Source organism: Phocoena phocoena, chromosome 17 (genome assembly GCF_963924675.1).
Source record: "Phocoena phocoena chromosome 17, mPhoPho1.1, whole genome shotgun sequence".
Taxonomy (NCBI): domain Eukaryota; kingdom Metazoa; phylum Chordata; class Mammalia; order Artiodactyla; family Phocoenidae; genus Phocoena; species Phocoena phocoena.
Genome location: NC_089235.1, coordinates 70574871 through 70594503, shown reverse-complemented (window position 1 = coordinate 70594503; position 19633 = coordinate 70574871). Strand labels below are relative to the sequence as shown.

General features: G+C 42.1%; 1 protein-coding gene across 2 annotated transcripts in view; it reads left to right on the top strand.

Moving 5' to 3' along the window:
* ASAP1 (ArfGAP with SH3 domain, ankyrin repeat and PH domain 1) overlaps positions 1 to 19633 on the top strand; it is a 273724-nt gene that overhangs the window by 121009 nt on the left and 133082 nt on the right. For both annotated transcript variants that reach the window (XM_065895628.1, XM_065895629.1), the window contains one exon: positions 8516 to 8588. In XM_065895628.1, the coding sequence (XP_065751700.1) occupies positions 8516 to 8588 (73 nt within the window). The remainder of the gene's footprint in view (positions 1 to 8515; positions 8589 to 19633) is intronic.

The window sequence follows — 19633 nt, the reverse complement described above, 5'->3', positions numbered from 1 at the left end:
AGGTGCCTCCATCCTCTGCACCCCACTGTGTCCGGTCGGAAGGTTGGTGGACACGATGCTTACGAATACTTGGTTGAGGGTCAGAAAGACCTGGGCTTGAATCTCGGCTCCGTCTCTGACTAGCTGCAGGATCCAGGGCGACCCTGAGCTTCAGTCTCCTTCTCTGTAAAATATGGGTAACAGAAACGTCCTTATAGGTTACTGCGAGGATTAAATAAGATAATCTGTATGAAACACGTTTCTGTTATTTTTATCCTCCTCCCATCATCATCAGTGTGAGGGCAAAGGGAGGTGAGAATGGGCCAGTATACGGCTCTAAGGACAGTTAGAGGGGAAGGAGGAGAGACGGGAACACCGTCTGCGCCGGTATCGGGTGAGGAGGGCATGGGTGTCACAGGATGGCTCACTTGAGCAGGTCCCACGGAGCCAGTAGGAAGTGATACAAGGTCTCCCTGGCCTCGGCCCGAGCTCTTAACAGAGGCGTCCACTTCTCGACGTGGCGCCTGGCTCCACAGCCAGGCCCTGCTACTTCCAGGACCGGGATGCACACCAGAGGCAAAGGCTAACAAGTGGTGGTTGAATGCTGGGATGTCAGTGACCCCGTGGGACTGGGGGGCCCCCTGTAGTAGCTGTGCCAGACCGTGTGGGACCAGCAAGGACTCTAGCCGTTAGCCGTTAGAGATGGAGCTTCACAGAGAGAAGCAAGACTGGGCTTGGTTACAAAATGTGTGAGGTGGCTGTGCTTTGTGATGGCAGGTTTGGCTTTAAGGGTCTTAAAGGGGACCGACCCGTTCCACTTTCCCGGTTCACACTGCTCGTCCCGACATCAGTGGAAGAATCGGAATGGTTTAGCAAAAAGTCTTGAATACGGCAGTGAGGGATTGTAGGGAACGCTTCAGTTTTGAAAATAAATAATTCATGAGAAATAAACAGCATTCTGTGAGTTCCACTGCTATCCTATACACCTTTAATTCTAGATGCCTTCAACGTAGAGGCAGATTCATTTGACTCGCATTTATTGAGCCACCACTCTGGGCCTAGCATAGTCCATGCTCTCAAGATGTGTACACATCTAAGGGGTAACTTATGCCTACACAGGGAAGGGGACTTTTATGAGTCACAGTTTTATGCAGTATCTTTTCTTTGGCTTGGAAAGTTGGTAGGTTGGTGGTGGTTTCTTGCATGGAATAGGTCCTTAGAATCATTGAGGAAGTATTGCTGAAAGTGGTACATTGAATCTTTGCTGCAGATCTGAACTGTGAAGTGACTTACCGAGTGGGGCCCAAGCCCTGAGTAGTTAGCACCTGCAGATCTCTGCTGCCTGTGGGTCAGATTCCCCCTCATGCAGCCATTCAGCTACAGGGAGCTACAGGGGGAGTTACAGGTAGAGTAGAGGACATTGAAAGTTTCTGATTGATATCAGAGAATATGGAAGAATCTGAATCTTAAGGACACTTTTAATAGTCTAAAATAGCACAGATAAAGAGCTTAAAACCTGTTTCTGTGGATGACCTGTCAACTTTCCATTTTTTGGCTGCATTATGCAAATCAGATTTTATTTTAGGTTGATCATTTCCCCTTGCGTAGCATCCTCATCCAACTGTTAATCTTGAAACTAACAAACAATAACATCTTTGCTTCTTCCTTTCATACGAGCTGCTGTTGCCATGTGCTGCTTCCTGCTTGCAGGTATTCTGTGCCGCTGCTGACGTTACACACAGGATACTTCTCAGTGCCCCATACTTCCACTCCTCAGATGAACAGGGGCTGTGCTTCCAGCATTTGAGCTGAATGCTGGAAAAAACAAGACAGAGAGAGAGAGCGCACACACAAGCAGGCCAGGCCCCTCTAGATCTGGGGAAGAGTTTTGAGAAGAGGATTTCAGCAGAAACGTTAGCAGTTGCAGAAGCTCTCAGGTGGATGCCAGCTTGTGGGTGCAGAAAGACTGCGGCTGTGGCTTAGATATGAGGAGTGGAGAGTGTGGCAACAGAAGTCAGAGGGCTGGATCACATAGGGCCTGGCTGGCAGTAATGAGGACCTGGGTTTTATTCTAAGAACAGTGGATTCTTGTTCATCCTTCCGTGTGTGTGTGTGTGTGTGTGTTCATTCAGTTCTTACTTAGCATCTTCTGTGTGAAGAAACAAACAAACGTATTATCCTTGGAGAACTTTTAATTGACTGAGTAGGGGAAGAGACACAGGTACTAAACCCCTAAAATACGAGGTAAAGAGTGGAATGATTTGGGAAGTGTGGCTAAAAACCCCAGGGTAGCGAGGATTAATATTTTTTGAATAACTTCCTTCATCAGTCTTAACCAAAAGCAGTACCAAGCTTCCCACGGATCCTAGTGAAGGGTTTTGTTGTTTTGCTGTAGCAGGTAGAAGTGGGGGACACGCAGATGGGGAAGCAAAGGCACACGCAGTATGGATTTTCACACTTAGGCCAGTGCCTGGCCCAGAGTAGGGTCCACTTCGTGCCAGGCGCAGATAATGGATGAATAAGTGAGCAAATGTTATAAAAACCCAAGTTTGATCCTCAGAACAGAAACTCACTTGCATGGATTGCCCTAACCCTCCTCTTTTTTGAGGAAATAGCAAGGTCACTCTCCCTTCTGGCTCCTTTATTCACAGTGCCCTTCATTATCCCATAGGATCACTCTCTGGGCTCATAACCTGATTCCCATCACAACTATACACATAGATTCTAGTATATGGGGTCTTGTGATGGATAACTAACGTATTGATTTGGCTGTGAGGCTGCATGAGAGCTCGTATCACTGTTTCGTTCTCAGCGAGTTTATGAGAATGTTACTTAGGCATCTCCCTCCTCTCGGAAAGGTAGAGGGACTGCTCAACAAGCTGGAGGCTGAAGCAGAGTCAGGCTCTGAACCCGAATTAGGCCAATGCAGTCTTCCCTTGGCTGCCCTATTACAGGAATTACACAGAGGAAGAGCATTCGCTTTGTGGTGATTATGGGACAAATGCTTCTATTGAAGTGCATTTTTGAAATTACTTCTCTGAATATGACTATTAAAATAATAAAAATGGAAACACTCCTTTTTTCCCCCAAGTGAGTAAAAGTTCTTTTCATTGAAGAAGTCACTTTGCTCGTAGGAGCGCTTGGTTCAGAGATGCTTTGCTGTCACCGCTCCGAATGTTTCAGGAATCTCTGTCTTGGAAGTGCCTTCAGAGGCGAGGGTAATGATGCTGGCAGGTTTTGAGCACCTGCTCTGTGCGAGGCTTTGTGCCAGCCACATCCAGGTACATAATCTACTTAATGCTCAGCATCCCTGGAAGGTGGGAGGTGTCTGCCCGGCCATGTCTGTGAGAAATTCTGTGCTAGTCTTTTATTGTTATCCACTGTTTCCTTTCTCTGTAGGTATACTCATAAGATTTAGCGCCAAAGACTCATGCTTATTTTCAAAAATCACATCTACCTAAAATAAAACACATTTTTCCCATTTGAGTATATTGACAAGAAGGTGCCTAGCCTTAGAAAGTAATTCTGAAATAGAAAATCTTAACATTAACAGTCGTATTGCCACTGCTCATTTAATGTAGGGGTACTATATTCTAATAAAAATTTTTTAAGGAAGTTGCCAGAATAACTATTCTAAGGTACAAAACTAACTTAAAATGTGTAAGTTCTGTCTGTCCTGTTAAACCATTACTCATGGTACTGTGTGGTCATATGCCTCATACATGTGTCACACACACATTTATTTAACACATACATTTAAACGTTGGCTGTTCAGAACAATCGGGAGGAATTACAGAGGGCCATGTTTTCTGAATTCAGAACTTTATTCAGCCATTTGCAAGGCAAGTCTTGCATTGCATCCTTTCCTATTTGGGGAGCTGAGAATACTGAGGAATTCATTTCTTCATCGTTTGTTACTTCATTTCATAAACATTTTTTGAACATCTGCCATCTGCCAAGCACAGGAAATGGGAATTCAGCCATGAACAGGTTCTGCAGGGCCCCTGTCTCCATAGAGCTTTCATTCTTCCAGTGGAGGGAGATAAATACCATTATGGTAAACAGGTCATGAACAGGATCATTTCGGGGTGTGTAGTGCTCTGGAATATCTAGTGTGAGGTATATGAGAGAGTGACTGGGAAGCAGGAGGGTGTGCTGCTTTAGGTTGACCATAAAAGGCCTTTCGGAGGAAGGGGCTTTTGTTCTGAGGCCTGGGTAAGAAGAAAGAGCCCATCGTCTGAAGAGGTTAGGGCCGAGCGCTCCAGGCAGAGGGATCAGCTAGTGCAGATGCCCTGTGCTTGACATGGGCGTGGCTGGGTGCCTGTGCATCTCTGAGAACATGTGTTGTTTGCACTCCGCTGTGACCCAGGGATGCTGCTCGGCCTGGAGTGGGACGAAAGGCTCCACGTCCTACCCTGAACGGCCTCTGATTCTTAAGGAGTTTTTGCATTCTTATGTCCGGTTTGTATAATCTTTCTGAATCCTCTGGTGGCCAGCTTCTGTTGGTGCGGTTTCTCCAGCAATCTCTCTCTAATTTGCAGTACCCTGTGTCTTCTCTGTGTATTCAGACGCCCAAGCTTGTTAGAACTGTACATGAAACAAAAGTAATATGTCTCCATATAAAGATGGGAAGTGCTTTTCTAGGTTAACGGCCCTGCTCTTTAGTAATGCAGGGAAGGGGAAGTTGCCGTGTTGCAAAGTTCTAGGTGGGGGAGGTGTTATTCGACTGTTAGAGATGAGCATATTCTCCTGGACTCCTGTCGTGGTTCATTCATCCTCCTTCCCCTCCCTCTCTCCTCTCACAAACGCATACGCTTTTGAGTTGTTCACCTTCAGATGCATGCTTAGAAACGCAGGCACATATTTTAACAACTTTTAACGGGTTGAGAGGTAGGATAATTTTGTAGCCCATGCATCCGCCACTTTTCTCTTAGCTTTATGTAGTTTCACATATAGGACATTTCAAAAGATGTCACTGCAGGTGTTGCTTGTCTGGCTGTCGAGAGAATGGCGCTCTATAGCCTGTTTAGACGTGTTCTCTCTGGAGGGAGCATTGTTTGATTGAAGGACAGTGTTCCCTGTTCTCTTAAACAAGGAGTTCTTAAAACTGCATTTTACTCAGCTGCTTTTTGCCCATGGCCAAATAGTAGAGTGTAAAAAGAGAAGTGTCACACGGACATAATGGTGGCTTGGTGGCTGTCTAATGTGAATGTCATTAATAACCTTTACCTGAACCTTACATCCTATTAGTTCTATAGACAGGTTGGTAAAAATTCAACATAAATTTCGGAGACTTTCCCTCCTGCAAAAAGGAAGCAGATAACTGGTCTCGTAAAATGTTACGGCTGAAATCTTTTCCAGCCCTTTGCTCATTTGGAGTCATTAACTCTAAATATGCATGGACATTAAAGCCCACTCATTAATTTCTCTACCAGTAGTAGAATCATCCTTCAGTGGTCATGACTCCCCAAAGCTGAGCTGATAGGTTATTTTCTTCCAGAAGGAGATCTTTTTGCCTTTCTCGAAAATTATTTAAAAATCGTAAGATCTAGGAGAAACATGAGCGTGCCTTCTGCGATGGATTTTTAGGTGGCTTGTTTGAAAAAGCATAGGCTGGTTCTTCTCTTACCTGATGTGTGACAACTGGCAGGTTGTTTCACTTCCCTAAAGCCCAGGGGTTTTCATCAGAAAAAAAGATGGCAGAAATATGTACATAAAAAATAAATGGTGGCTGTTACTAGAATTATTTTTTAAAATATCCTTACCACAAAAGCGGTTCAGCAAAGGATAAACCCTTTGGATCCCATCTCTTAAAATGAGTGCTTATTTGCATTACTGTCTTTCCCTCCCAGTCTCCTAGCAACCTAAATGTCTTGTAGTTTCTTAACACAGATTTTTCTCTGAAAACTCGTGGATATTGCCCTCTTAAGATGAGACGGCTTTTAGTTTCAGTTCTTCACAGATACCATTGGAATGCAGAACTGGGTAGGGATCTGGAGGTGGAGTTTTACTGTGAAGAACTGGGTTCAAATTCCTACTCTGCCACCTGGGCAAGTTACACTTTCTAAGCCTCTGTTTCCTCATCTATAAAATGAATCCAGTAACAGTACTTATTTCGTAGGGTTTTTGTAAGAATTAAGTGAGATAATCTATGTAAATCTCAGCACCTTTATGACTAAGCATTTATTAAAATGTTAGTTATCTTCATTCTGTCCTCTGATGTACAAACCTCAGATCTTTGAAATTACTCAAACTTTGTCTCTTCCTCTGGAGCTGTGTCCTAAAACATTGTGTCCTTAAATGTGATATGCAGTTTCACTGGCATTAGATGAGGTGATTTGAGGTAGTGGACAGATGAGCATTTTATGTAGTTAGAGGCACATAGTCATTTTTAGGGTATCTCCTGTTAATGTTGAGTGAGCCAGCTCTTTAGAGTATATTTAAATTTTTTAAAAAGATGTGAATGGAAAAAAAAAAGTGAATGAATTTAAAGAAAAATGTTAATTATAAAGAAGTGCAGATGGGGCGTGGCTGTGAAAAAAGTTGTGGAAGTGGAAAGTGAGTGATGGGCAAGGTAGAAATAGCGTTAATCCACAGTCTGCAAAACGCTGGTTTTTATCCCAGCATCCCATTAGATTTGGGATTCGGGAGACATTAGTGTAAAATGTGATTTTAGCACTTTCTGGCTTTGTGACTTTGAGCAAGTTAGTAAATATTTCCCTCCCTCCCTCCCTCCCTCCTTTCCTACAGATATTTATTGAAGACCTATCACATTTCCTTAGCTGAAAAATATAGATGCTACTTCACAGGATTTTTGTAAAGATGTAACTCAAAGAGATAAGATATCTATTTGGTACATCTTCTCTACAAGCTTATGCCTGGTGTAGTAAGTGCTCAGTAAACTTTAGTTCTTGTGTCACTTAGGACTTGTGGTTGCAAGTGATAGAATCCCAACTTCAACTAGCTTCTGACAAAAGGAATTTATTGTCCCATGTACTCAGTCTACAGGAAGGTTGGCAGTGATATAGACTTGGGGACAGCTGGGAGCAAGGACTCAGCTGCCACCAGGATCCCCTCCACCTCTTGTTTCTGGTGCTTCGTCTCTGTTAACATCATCCTGTCTGGCCAGACTCTTCCACACAGCTAGAAACAGAACCCCTGGTGGCCCCCAGGCTCGCATCATCAGAAAGGGGCTGCATGTTATGATCCCGGATCCCAAGCTCAGAAATCCTAGGCAGGACTGAGCCCAGCATGGGCCCTGCTCACCTGGCCAGTCCTGGGTGCTTAGAGAACAGGAGCCAAAGGAAAGGGGCAGCGCCCAGTGAACCCCATGTTTAGAGTGGCAGGAAAGCCCATTTTGAAGAAGGAGAATAACAGATGCCTACTGCCATCACCTTGCCCCCTGCAGCTCCCCCCGTACCCTGCAGAGAGCAAGTACTTACCCTCCGTGGGCTTCCGTTCACTCATCTGAAGTCTTGAGGTTTAGATGATGTAAAGGTTGTGAGTGCACATTGAGTGTTTTTAAACTTTATTATACTGGTTTATTTTTATTGCTGCTATTGCTTCTGCCCTCCAAATCTTGACCCACCCTCCAGGGGTTCCCAGACTGTGAATGGACCGTGGACCTTGGGAAAGCAGAGAGGGGCTTGAATTTATTCTAAGAAGCTAGGTCAGCGTGCCATGAGTATGTCTACATTGACTTGTTTTTGAAGTGTAATACACACATACAAAAGAGTACATATCCTAAGTGCGGGGTTTGATGGATTTTCACAAACGAAACCCAGTTGTGTATCCAGCACCTGGGACAAGAATCAGGAGTGACAGTCCCCCAGAAACAGCCCCCTCACCCCTGCCTTGTAGATCACTGGAGATGTGTTGATTCATCACCTAAGAAGTCATGTACAAGCATTACCTGCATCATGGTAGCATTTCTCATGTTGTGCTTTTTTAATAAACAGAATGTTTTAAATACACGTGGCATTATGTCATTAAAAAAATTTTTTTTTTTTAACTAAAAGGAATCCTCAAGTTTAAAAGCTTGAGAAGCTCTTCGGGGTCACTCTTGCTTATCCCACTCCCTTAAATGTTTTCTTTCTGGCTGAAATTACCATTAGGTGATAAGATGTGTTTTGTTCCCTGGGAAGGTGTCATCCATGTCATATGTTGGCCCATCTCCCTTCCCAGGTTGTAAACTCTCCAAGTGAAAGAATCAGATCTTAGGTATCTTATATTTTCTTTCCTGTGCATAGCTTAGCACGGTCATCGACTGACTACCAGCTTATCCATTTCACCCAACGTTGAGCTTGTGGAATGACCGTATTTATCCCCAGAATATAACTACTCAAATCCTGGGCGCACTTCGTGTCTCTGAAGGGGTTCATTGTTGATAAATATACCAGTTTGCTGTTGCTGCAGTGCCCAGCACAACAAATACAGTTATGAATGAGATTTTCTTTTTCTTTAGTTCCTTTTTTTTTTTTAACTTACCAAGTTTTCCAACATCTTTCCCCCCCCCCCCCCCATTTTTCTCTTCTAGGCTCTAGACCAAGATAGAACAGCCTTACAGAAAGTTAAGAAGTCTGTAAAAGCAATATATAATTCCGGTCAAGGTAAGTACTTACCAACGCAGATAACACCAATTACATATATTGTCTGCAGTTTTTTGTTATTTGTTAGATGCTAAGTTTCTGGAAGACTTGATACAAATGGAAAAACAAGTAAGTCAAAGAAATCCAGATTTTCTCTTTTTTTCTGTCTCTTCTGTCAGTCCAAACCTGTTACTGCTTCCCAAGTAAAAAGAAGGAAAAACATTAGTTGCAGTGGGTTTTATTACACAGTGCAAAACTTCAGAAGAGTTATAGGTAATTTTGCCACAAGTGACATAGGAGATATGTAAAATTCTCTTTGTGTGGTTGGTCAGACTGTAATTCGGTGGCCTCAGTTAAACACATGAGGATCTTTTCCATCGGAAGTGTACCTGTACACATTTGAAAATCCGTATTGGTGACAGGCGTGGGGTGAAAGTTAGGGGACACATGAGGACGAGGCTAAAGGGAGAGACCTGGACAGACCTGCCAACTCGAGTCTTTGCATCTGGCTCAGGGCAGGCCAGGTAACCTGTGTCACCAAATGTTTTAGCTTTGGTCAGAGACTTTGTCGTCTTGGAGAGAAAAGTATGTTGTCAGTGGATTAGAAGAAGTAAACCGAATTAAGATAAACAGTAGGTAACCACAAGAAATGGTAGGTTCCAGTGCCCCAGGGAGGGAGAGGCCTGCAAACATAAAATGAGTTTCAAGGTCTCTGACTCACATCTTTTGTTACTGGTATTGCAATACCAGCTCGCTTTCCCAGAGGCCAGGTCTCTAAGAGATCAGTTGTCTGTAACAGAACACCTGGGAAGGGAAGGCAGTGGAGTACAATGGAAAGGGCATGCTCTGAGGTTGTATGCTTGTGGGTTTGCACCCTTTCTCTCCCTCTAACCAGCAGCGTGACCTTGAGCTGGTTACTTCACTTTTTTGAACCTCCATCTTCTCTCTAAAACGGGGATCGAATATTACTCAGCCATAAAAAGAAACGAAATTGAGTTATTTGTAGTGAGGTGGATGGACCTAGAGTCTGTCATACAGAGTGAAGTAAGTCAGAAAGAGAAAAACAAATACCGTATGCTAACACATATATATGGAATCTAAGAAAAAAAAAAGGTCATGAAGAACCTAGGGGGAAGACAGACGGGAATCTTTATTCAGACCTACTAGAGAATGGACTTGAGGATACGGGGAGGGGGAAGGGTAAGCTGTGACAAAGTGAGAGAGTGGCGTGGACATATATACACTACCAAACGTAAGGTAGATAGCTAGTGGGAAGCAGCCGCATAGCACAGGGAGATCAACTGGGTGCTTTGTGACCACCTAGAGAGGTGGGATAGGGAGGGTGGGAGGGAGGGAGACGCAAGAGGGAGGAGATATGGGGATACTTTGTTATAAAGCAGAAACTAACATACCATTGTAAAGCAATTATACTCCAATAAAGATGTTAAAATAAATAAATAAATAAAAAGTAAAACGGGGATCGTGATATTACAGGGTTGTTGAAGGGATTTAAGTAGTTAATATCTGTAAAAGTCTTACCACCTCATGGCAGTTCAGTAAATGCAATACATTTATATGTTTTATATTTTATTTACATTTATACTCACTCTTGTGATAAAATCATAGGGTATTTCCTGGTCCTCCTCCTCTTGTCAGAGCTGGGAATCAGTTGTCTCTTTTCTTCATTAAAGCCCCAGGCTTAGGGCACTCTGTAATCCTAATTAACACATTTTGTACCCTGGTTCCTGGAGACGTGTCTCTAATTGCTTTATATCCAATAAAACACTAACTTCTAATCAAGGTAGGTAAATGATATTTGTCTGGTTATGTAGTGACCAAATGGTGCTTTAAGTCTTGGCCTAGATTATACACCTAACTTATAACCTATGTCTTAGCTTCCTTCTAATGAACTCCGATGAGGTGGTAGCCCTTAATAGGGGATGTGAGTGGGTTAAATAACTGGAAGATGGCACAAGGGGCTTCTGAGGTGCTGGTATTGTTCTGTTTCTTAATTTGGAGGGTATTACATAGATAAGTCTACTTTTTGATAATTCATCAAATGCTACACTTAGGATTTATGTACTTCTCTATATGTATGTGTGTGTGTTATGCTTTATATACAAGTAGGTTCATTGAAGCATTGACTGTGATTTGGTAAAACAGAAAATGGAGATTTGTTAAATAAACAATAGTATATCTATATAATAGAATACTAGACAGACTTTATAAAAAAGAAACTTAGGTGTAGCATAGATCTAAGTTTAAATCCTAGCTTTGTCACTACTTGTTAAAGTAAATTATTTAACTTCCATGAGTCTTGGACTTCCCTGGTGGTGCAGTGCGTAAGACCCCACACTCCCAATGCAGGGGGCCCAGGTTCGATCCCAGGTCGAGGAAGAAGTCCTCATGCTGTACGCAACGAAGATCCCCGTGCTGCAACTGAGACCTGGTGCAGCCAAAATAAATAACTAACTAAGTAAGTAAATAAATAAATAAGTAAATAATGACTTCCATGAGTCTTAAATTGCCTCACCATAAAATGAGAAAATAATATCTAATTTACAGGGTATTGTATGGACAAAATGAGGGAATATTTAAGGCCCCTGACACACTGCCTGCCACGCAGTCCGTGCTTAACACATAGCAGATGAGAAAAAATGGCAGGTAGGTCAATAGCATGGGTGCTTTCTCTATATTAATTCAGTCTTTCTGCAAATAATGTTGGACCAGTCTGATCTTATAAAGAGCTTAATGAGCCATTATCTGCCTAAGGAATAAATGTCAGTTCTCCATAATGGTATGGTTTCTGCCTGTGAGTCACAGAGGGAGACTTCTGATTTACAGCTGTGAGGTGCTGCCACATTTACTCTGCTCGGGGCTCCATGTGACTTTCTTTTCCAAGTGTCCTTGCTCAAGACACATTTCTTGCCTTGGCCTCAATGACCACGTCATTCAGCAGCTCACACAAAGGCTCTTGTACTTGGGAATGTGCTTCTTTAAAGCGTTTCCTTGGTCCCAGCTGTCCTGGACGTGGCAGTGGGGAGAGGTTGTCCCTGTGTGTATGTAAGGTGGAGAGTTGAAGTGGGGGTGAGTGCAGAGTTTGGCTGCCGTTTCCTCTCCCAGATGCTACTCTCCTGTGGTTGGGGGGGACCGCAGCTGACTGAGCTTCGAATCCCCCCCCCAAAGGTTTCCCCTTTGAAACCTGGATTCAGGGTTGTTGTGTGTACTTTGCCCTAGGTCTGCACTAGCCAATCGCACATGGCTTTTAAAATTTAAATTAATTAAAATAAAATTTAAAGTTCAGGCCCTCCATCTCAGTAGCCACATTTTGAGTCCTCAGTGGTCATGTGTGACTGTGGCTACAACATTGGGGGGTGCAGACACAGGGTATCTCCATCATCACAGGAAGTTCTGTGGCTGTAGAGCACACATCCCGTAGTCTTGTAATTGTTAGCCTGTCTCTCTTGCATTAGACCAGTGAGTCTCAATCCTGGCTTTTCATTAAAATCATCTGAAGAGGGAATTTCCTGGTGGTCCAGTGGGTAGACTCCACACTTTCACTGCCAAGGGCGCAGGTTCAGTCCCTGGTCGGGGAACTAAGATCCCACAACCTGCGCCATGCAACCTAAAAATAAAGTAATAAAATAAAATCACCTGAAGAGCTCTTAGAATACAAAAACAAGGATTCCCCGAGCCCTCACACTCCAAGAGTAGCTCCAGAGTAGGGTCCAGTAGTGGGATTACAAGAGTATTACTCCCCCGGTGACTCTAAATGCAGCTAGAGTTGAGGACTGCATCAGTGGCCTGGGAACTCCTTGATGAGGGCTGTTTCATCTTTGTATTATTTTGTGAATTTGCCAACCTAGTTTGTTAGCTTAGCAAATATTTATTGAGCACCTATTACATGCTACTGTTCTGGGTGTTGGGTATATTAGACAAATCAGACAGAATCTCTGCCTTTATGATAATTTTAAAAGTCCTGTGGGAGAGAGAGCGGTTAATCAGATCATCAAGCTGGAAAGTAGCTAGAGTTAGAAACTGGCAAGTACTACGGAGGAAAGCTTGCCGGGTACAAAGAAGAAATCTGATGTAGTTTGAGGAGCGTACTAAGGGGAATGTCTCTGGAGGACATGACATTCATTGGGTGTACATGCTGTACTAAGATAAGCCCATCAAGCCTTTGAGGTAAGTCTACCATTATCTCCAGTTTATAGATGATGAAGCCGAAGCATAAAGAGCCAGACTGTGTTGTCCAGGATGCCACAGCTAGCAAGGAATGGAAGGAGAGCCTAGCTGACTCCAGCTTTGCTGTTTGCGGCGGCTGTGGACGTGTCTTCTACCTGACACTTGTCCAGGGCTCAACAAGCATGGAATGAATTGCCGCTTATCAGCTGGATGGGTCCCCAGGAAGCTTTCTGTCAATGGCTGTTAAATATTCACTAGTCATGAATATTCATGAATGAATCCATCACATGTACCCTCCCAGCAGTGTAATCCGTGGGATGACTTTGTGGTTCCCAGATAGGGGCCACAATGGCAGGTGTCATTCCTGTGCCCTGGAAGTGTGGGGGTGAACCCAGATCTCAGCGACTGCTGGGGCCTGATAGGGTTTCTGCAGTCACCAGTGATTGCAGTGTACCCAGGTTTTTGATCAGCCGGTGTGGGCAGCACTGTGACAGTTAATTCTTAAAAAATAGCAAGATGAGTAAAACAGTGATGTTGCAGATCTTTCCATGACACATGCTCAGTGGAATCCAGGTCATTCCCGTCCAAGGGCTTTTTGGCCTCTTCCAAAGAAGCCACAAGAGGCTGAACCCTGGTATCTGTTTCCCAGTGTGTTTTCATAATTTTCTTGTTTTCTCACAGTGCTTATGACACAAAACCCGTCTGATGTTCTTTAGAAATTTAAGAAGCGTTTCTATATTTCTAGTTTGAGAATACCAACCACCCACCTCCCCAGAATGATTTGAAAGATGGTGGAGAATGGTGAAAGGTCTTTACTCTTAAAATGTATTTATTATTTTTGTACATAAGCTTTGTCAGTATTAATTAGTAAATGGTATAATAAGAGAAATTTCATTGGAAAAACAAATTATCTCCCTTCAAGCCCTTTAGTTTGAAATGGCTTTGGGAATTTGTCTCTTTCTCTTACTTGTTCCCACTGTGTATGAGGAGATTTTAAAAAACAGAAAAAAAACTGAATTCTGTGAGCTACTTGGATCAAGGGGAAATTTTCCAAGCCATTCAGTTTTCCTGTGTTGTTTCTAAGTTTCGAAGTCTTAACAATATTAAACTGTGAAATATATTGTCATTTAGAAAGTTCTTCTTGGTGAATGTGTTCCTTCCCTCCTTCCTCGTCTCTCCCCCGATATATGTTTAAAACAGCTAGTAGTTTCTTGAACATCTTAGAGGTTTTAAAGTATGTTGCAATTCTCTGGGACTTTTTCTTTCAAAAGAGGGAGCCTAATTCTCTTTGTCTTGAATGTATGCCAGACTTACAACTCTCCTCTAATGAAGAGAATGTAATAGCAGTGATGCCGTGTGATTTCCAAGGCCAGTTCATAAAAGAGATGGCTTCCACCTAGGTCCCCCCAACCCCTTCATTTGTTTTGGAGGAAGCCAGCCACCATGTTGTGAGGACACTCAAGCAGCCCTGTGGAGAGAGATCTTCCGCCCAAAACCACCACTAAAGAGCATCTGCTAGCCCCAAACCTTCAGGTGACTGCAGCCCTAGCTGGCATCTTGCTCTCCGTCTTTGAGTGAGACCTGAGGTCAGAACAGTAGAGGTAGGGCTGGCAGTCATAGGATTTCTGCCCCTGAGAGCAAGGGCAGGTGTATGCATGTGGTGGGTCCAGTGTAGGTCAGTGTGTGTCTCTAGAGAAAAAAGAGCTTACTGCATCTCAGTGCTGTTGAAAAAGAAAGCGATACACCCTATACTTATGTAAAATGGAAGAGTCATGTGGTTCATTGTAAGCATGGGGGTACCAGATTTGTTCTTCTATCAAATGACTTAGTTGAGTTGAATTCGTTAATCTTTTTGAACAGATATACTATTATTATCTAAACACACACACATGTACACTTTTCCTTGGCAGTAAAGACCCAGGATATTCCTGCTACTGGGGCTTTTTCTGTGATTGAAAAAATAATAAAGTTTTTTGCACAAATCAAAATGTGTGATTTATTACTATATGTGGCTTCCTTAAAATTTATGCCAAGATATATTTGGAATACATTTTAGCTTATTAGTGACACATGGTGCCCATTAGAAATCTCTGTAACATTGTTAGTCTGAAAGTTTGGATTCTTAAATCCTTTAATTTTAGCGAATAAAAAAATGACAGTGGTATGTAATTTGATTACAAGTATATGATATTTCTGAAATACAGCTGGATTGTCATAAATGGTTCCATAGCCTTTTCACGTCAGGAAAGGAAGCCCTTGGCTTTCTCACTGCCTTCTCTTTTATTCCCCTTTCATTTTCAGTTAGAATTACGTAGTGAGTGGTTTTACAAGAACATTTGTGTTATTTAAAGCAAAATTGAAGTGTGGTGTTCACCCCAAATTTTCATTTTGATAATTTATTTTAAGAAATAGCTCATTGTATATGATGAAATCTAAGATTTTAAAGGTAAAGTGCTGAATTCATCAGTGTACAGGAAGGGAATGTTTTTACATCCAAGTAATTTCACTTCAGCTACTTTTTTAGTTAACATTTTTTCAAATTTAAAGGTATAGTGTGAAGTGAATTCTAAGTAGAGTTGGTAATTAAGTTTAGAGTCTTAATTGTAATGGTATTTTTAATCCTTTGGTTTTCAGTGGGAAGAAAAGTTTTCTTAACAAGGATGAATAGAGATAAAATAGATTAGAACTTTAATGGAAAGAATGTCAAGAGGTATACAGAGAACATAGTCTGTGTTTAGAAAGTTTTCTCCTTTTTGCTGTTTTCCAAGTTTGTGGATGAAAATCTGATCTTTTTTAAAAACAATTTTTGAATTAAAGTGAGCTTGTTATAAATAAATAAGTAAATAAATAAATCTAAGCCATCAGAAGTAGAAGGCTTTAGATAGAAATACTGTAAATACTCTTGGTGGTGGTTGTAGTGATTTAAGCAAAGTCTAAACAAATTACTTTGGGCCTTCAAGGCATTTTGCATTCTTGTGGATCCATCATTACTTCTTAAGAGATGAAAACAAATCAAAATGATGGGTTCCTTCAGAATGGTCAAGGAAGGATGCTTTTCCAAAAGGGGGTATACTTATCCAGGAGAGAGTATTACTCCTCAAATTATGTGGGGATAAAACCAGAGGGATTTTTTCAACTGCCTTTAGAAAATTGAAGTCTCTTTCCAGAATAATCTTATAACTCCAGGCTCTTTGGGAATTGACAATTTTTGTATTCGAGGCTGAAACACTCTGTGACTTGAAATCAGAGGCTGTCTGGGGCGCGTGTGTGTGCGCGTATGTATGCACTTCCTCCGTTTTGCTGGTCTGGAATGAGTGTTCTCACTTTTAAAATGAATTAATATTTTATAATGTTTGCTTGCAATTTATGGGAGCATGCTTCATGAGAAAGTAACTCATTTTAAATGAAATTGGGAGCACTCATTCCACAACCAGTAGTTTGGGGTTTTCTTAAAGCAAAAATAGTCTGTTAAAGGTGACTATAAAAAACATGTTTCTGTACCTTAATGGTCCAATTTTGATAGAAGTAATAAATTATAGCCACCATTTGTTGAGTGCCTACTATATGCCAGGTGCCTGTTGTCACTTAATCATCTCAACAGTCCTGCATGGAAGACATTATCATCCCCAATTTAGGGGTGAAGGAACCTGGTTTAAATTACTGACACAGCTAGTAAGCTTAAGTTTAAACCTGGCTTACATTACTTAAATTACAGCTCGTCAGTAGCTACAAGTTTTGAAACTTAGTTCTTCATGATCCCAAAGCTGCTGAGCCAGAATTGCCGGATTATTAACTGTCAGAGGTGAGTGCGGACCCGGAATGGGGCACTGAGGATACAGTGGGGCGCAAGACTTGTGGGCACACCGCTCTGGAGTACCTCACATGTGAAGAGAGACAGACGAGTGAAACAAGCAGTAATCCTGTAGCCTGAAAGTGCCAGATGGGCCAGTTAGAAAAGGAGCAGTTTTATTACTTCAGATACAAACTAGAGCTGGAATTTAGGACGACCCAGAAAGTATTTCTCCAAGCTCGCTCCTATTACTATGTCCTTTGTAATTAGCATGATTTATATATGAACAACAATGCTCTTAAAATAATATATGCTTGGGCTTCCCTGGTGGCGCAGTGGTTGAGAGTCCACCTGCCGATGCAGGGGACGTGGGTTCGTGCCCCGGTCCGGGAAGATCCCACATGCCGCGGAGCGGCTGGGCCCGTGAGCCATGGCCGCTGAGCCTGTGCGTCCGGAGCCTGTGCTCCACAACGGGAGAGGCCACAGCAGTGAGAGGCCCGCGTACCGCAAAAAAAAAAAATATATATATATATATATATATATATTCTCTTACATAGGCTGAACATGCGTGCTGCATACCCTCATTAATTTATTGTGGGTTAGTTCAGACAGGTTAGGGATCAAATGCTGATTTAGCCCCTGATTGGTGGCCGGGAACCTGTGGACAGAGAACACTTCAAGCAATTGGTTCTTCATTTCTGAAAATGGAAAGATAGTTTCTACCTCATTGGACTGTTGTGAAGCATAACATGCATGATTCAGACCCAGTAATGGTGGTGCTGGTGGTTACCTTCATCCTCATCAACTTGAGGCTTTCTGAAATCGTGGGGAGAGATTAGGGACAAACATAGTTTGTCATCTTAGATCCACTACCATGGAGATAAGTGCAAGATGCTTCACCTTGCCCCCCACCCCGCTTCAAGCTTCAGTTTTCTCATTCCTAAAATGGGGCAGTGGTGCCTACTTTGTGAAAATTGGGAAACATATATAAAATATTTAATGCGGTACTGGGACATAGTAATCAGTGATAATTATAATTACAGTTAATTGCAAAAAAATTAATCAAAACTGGAAAAATTTTTAGCCAGTATTTCTTCAGATTATTTATTTATTCTTATATTCTTTTATCTTTCTGAGATTCCAGTAACATTTGTGTTAGATATTGTCACCACAGGTCATTAAGACTCTTATTTGTTTATTTTTGGCCTTTATACTCTTTGTGTTTCAGTTAGGGTAATTTCTACTTACCTGTCTTCAAGTTTACTGCTTCTTTCTTCTGCAGTCTGCTTTTCAGTCTGCTATTAGTCTCACCCAATTAATTTTTTATTTCAATACTGTAGTTTTTAGTCCTTGGATTCCATTTAGTCCTTTTGTAGAATTTTTATCTCCTCTGAAGTTCCTCATCTCTACACCCATTTTGTCCAACTTTTCCTGTAGATTCTTGAATATATTTGTAATGTTTATTTTTGAAGTTGTTACATACTAAATCCAACATCTGGGTTGTCATCTGTGGTTCTGTTTCTCTCTTGATTTTTGGCTACATGTCTTCTGTTTCTTTGCGTGTCCAATAGTTTCTGTTTGCATGGTAGACGTGGTGAACTATATGCTATAGAGACGCTGGATTGTTACCTTTCTATGAAGTGTGTTTCTTTTAGTACACAGTGAAGTTGCTGGTGGTCGCCATCACCCTGGTCCTGTAAAAGGCTTTCTTAGGGTGAGTTTATTGTAGTTTTGCTCATACTCCTAGGCTATAGCCCTTAGTCCTGTTCCATTCTCTGGACCCCTACGGCATGGTCCTGTGGAACTTCAGCCCACAGTGTTCACCAAGCCCTGCTAACTTTGTAGGACTTGAATTCCATCCTTTTCTCCGCATTGGGAAGTGGCTGAAAACAGCTGAGTCTAAGGTGCCGTTTTCCACGGGGCTTCTTGGAATAGCATTCATGCATGTACAGTTCAGGATCAGCCTAAGGGTTTGAAGGGAGAGCATATAGGATGCGCGGGCTCTCCTTTCTCTGACTTCCACCTTTCTAAGATCCCCCCGCTCAATTTCCAGCTGCTAACGCAATCCTGACCTCTGACATCTTAGCTCAGTGAGATGCCGCTTTCTGCTGGAGTTCTGTTCTCCTTGCCCAGCATGGACTGAGGTCTGCCAGCAGGAGAAAAGTCAGTTAAAGATGCTCTTCCCCAGAATCGTTCCCTTCCTTGAAGGGTAAAGTATCCCTGCCTGTTTCTTCATGCCTTTGCTTGCTCTCCAGTGGCTTCCAGTGGTTGTTATTTTTTATATTTTGTCCATCGTTTATCAATGTTAATGACGGGAGCATTAGCCTGGTACAAGTTACTCTGTCACGTTATCAACTGCAGGCCTTTAATTATAAAAACTATATATGAGCAATTCATTTATTAAGCACGTATTGAGCATATAGCTGGGAGGGATTGACAGAACACTCTTGGCTCACAGGTGGTTACTATGTTTTAGGGCATTTGGACTTAAATAAATAGATAATGGATGACAGATCATGACAAGTGACTTAAGAGTTGAAGAGTTGAAGGTATACCTTCAACTGAGGTTAGCGGAGTTGAAAATTGGCATTTCATTTTTCAGTCAAAACTATTAAGTGCCAGAGAGGTGAGTGGGTAATAAGATGAACGGGGTAAGTAAAAGGTGATAAAAGTAATAAAAACAAGTGAATTCTGCACTCTTGAGCTTACAGTTTTATTGCAAAGTAAAATATAGTTACCTATAGGCACACTTTATTTGAAGTTAGATTTTAAAGTCTGCATGAATGGAAAGTAACCTATGGGGTCAAAATAAGCCTTGAAAATCCTTGGATGGCCTGTAAAGTACACTTAAAATATAACATGCAGTGTTTTTACATAGTATCGGCATTCCTGTAGGAGCCCTTCCCGCTCCAGGGACACATGCTCATTGAGTGGAATGGGGGCCCTCTCTCTCTCTTTTTCTTTCAGATCTTCTAAGTTAAATCTCATCAGTTAAAGGCACAGATGTGTAACCCCATTTGTGTTTTTCAGTCCTTCTCGCTAAGCCTATTTACTGTTTAAGGATTCAGGTTAATGATTATCTGTAGTTTCT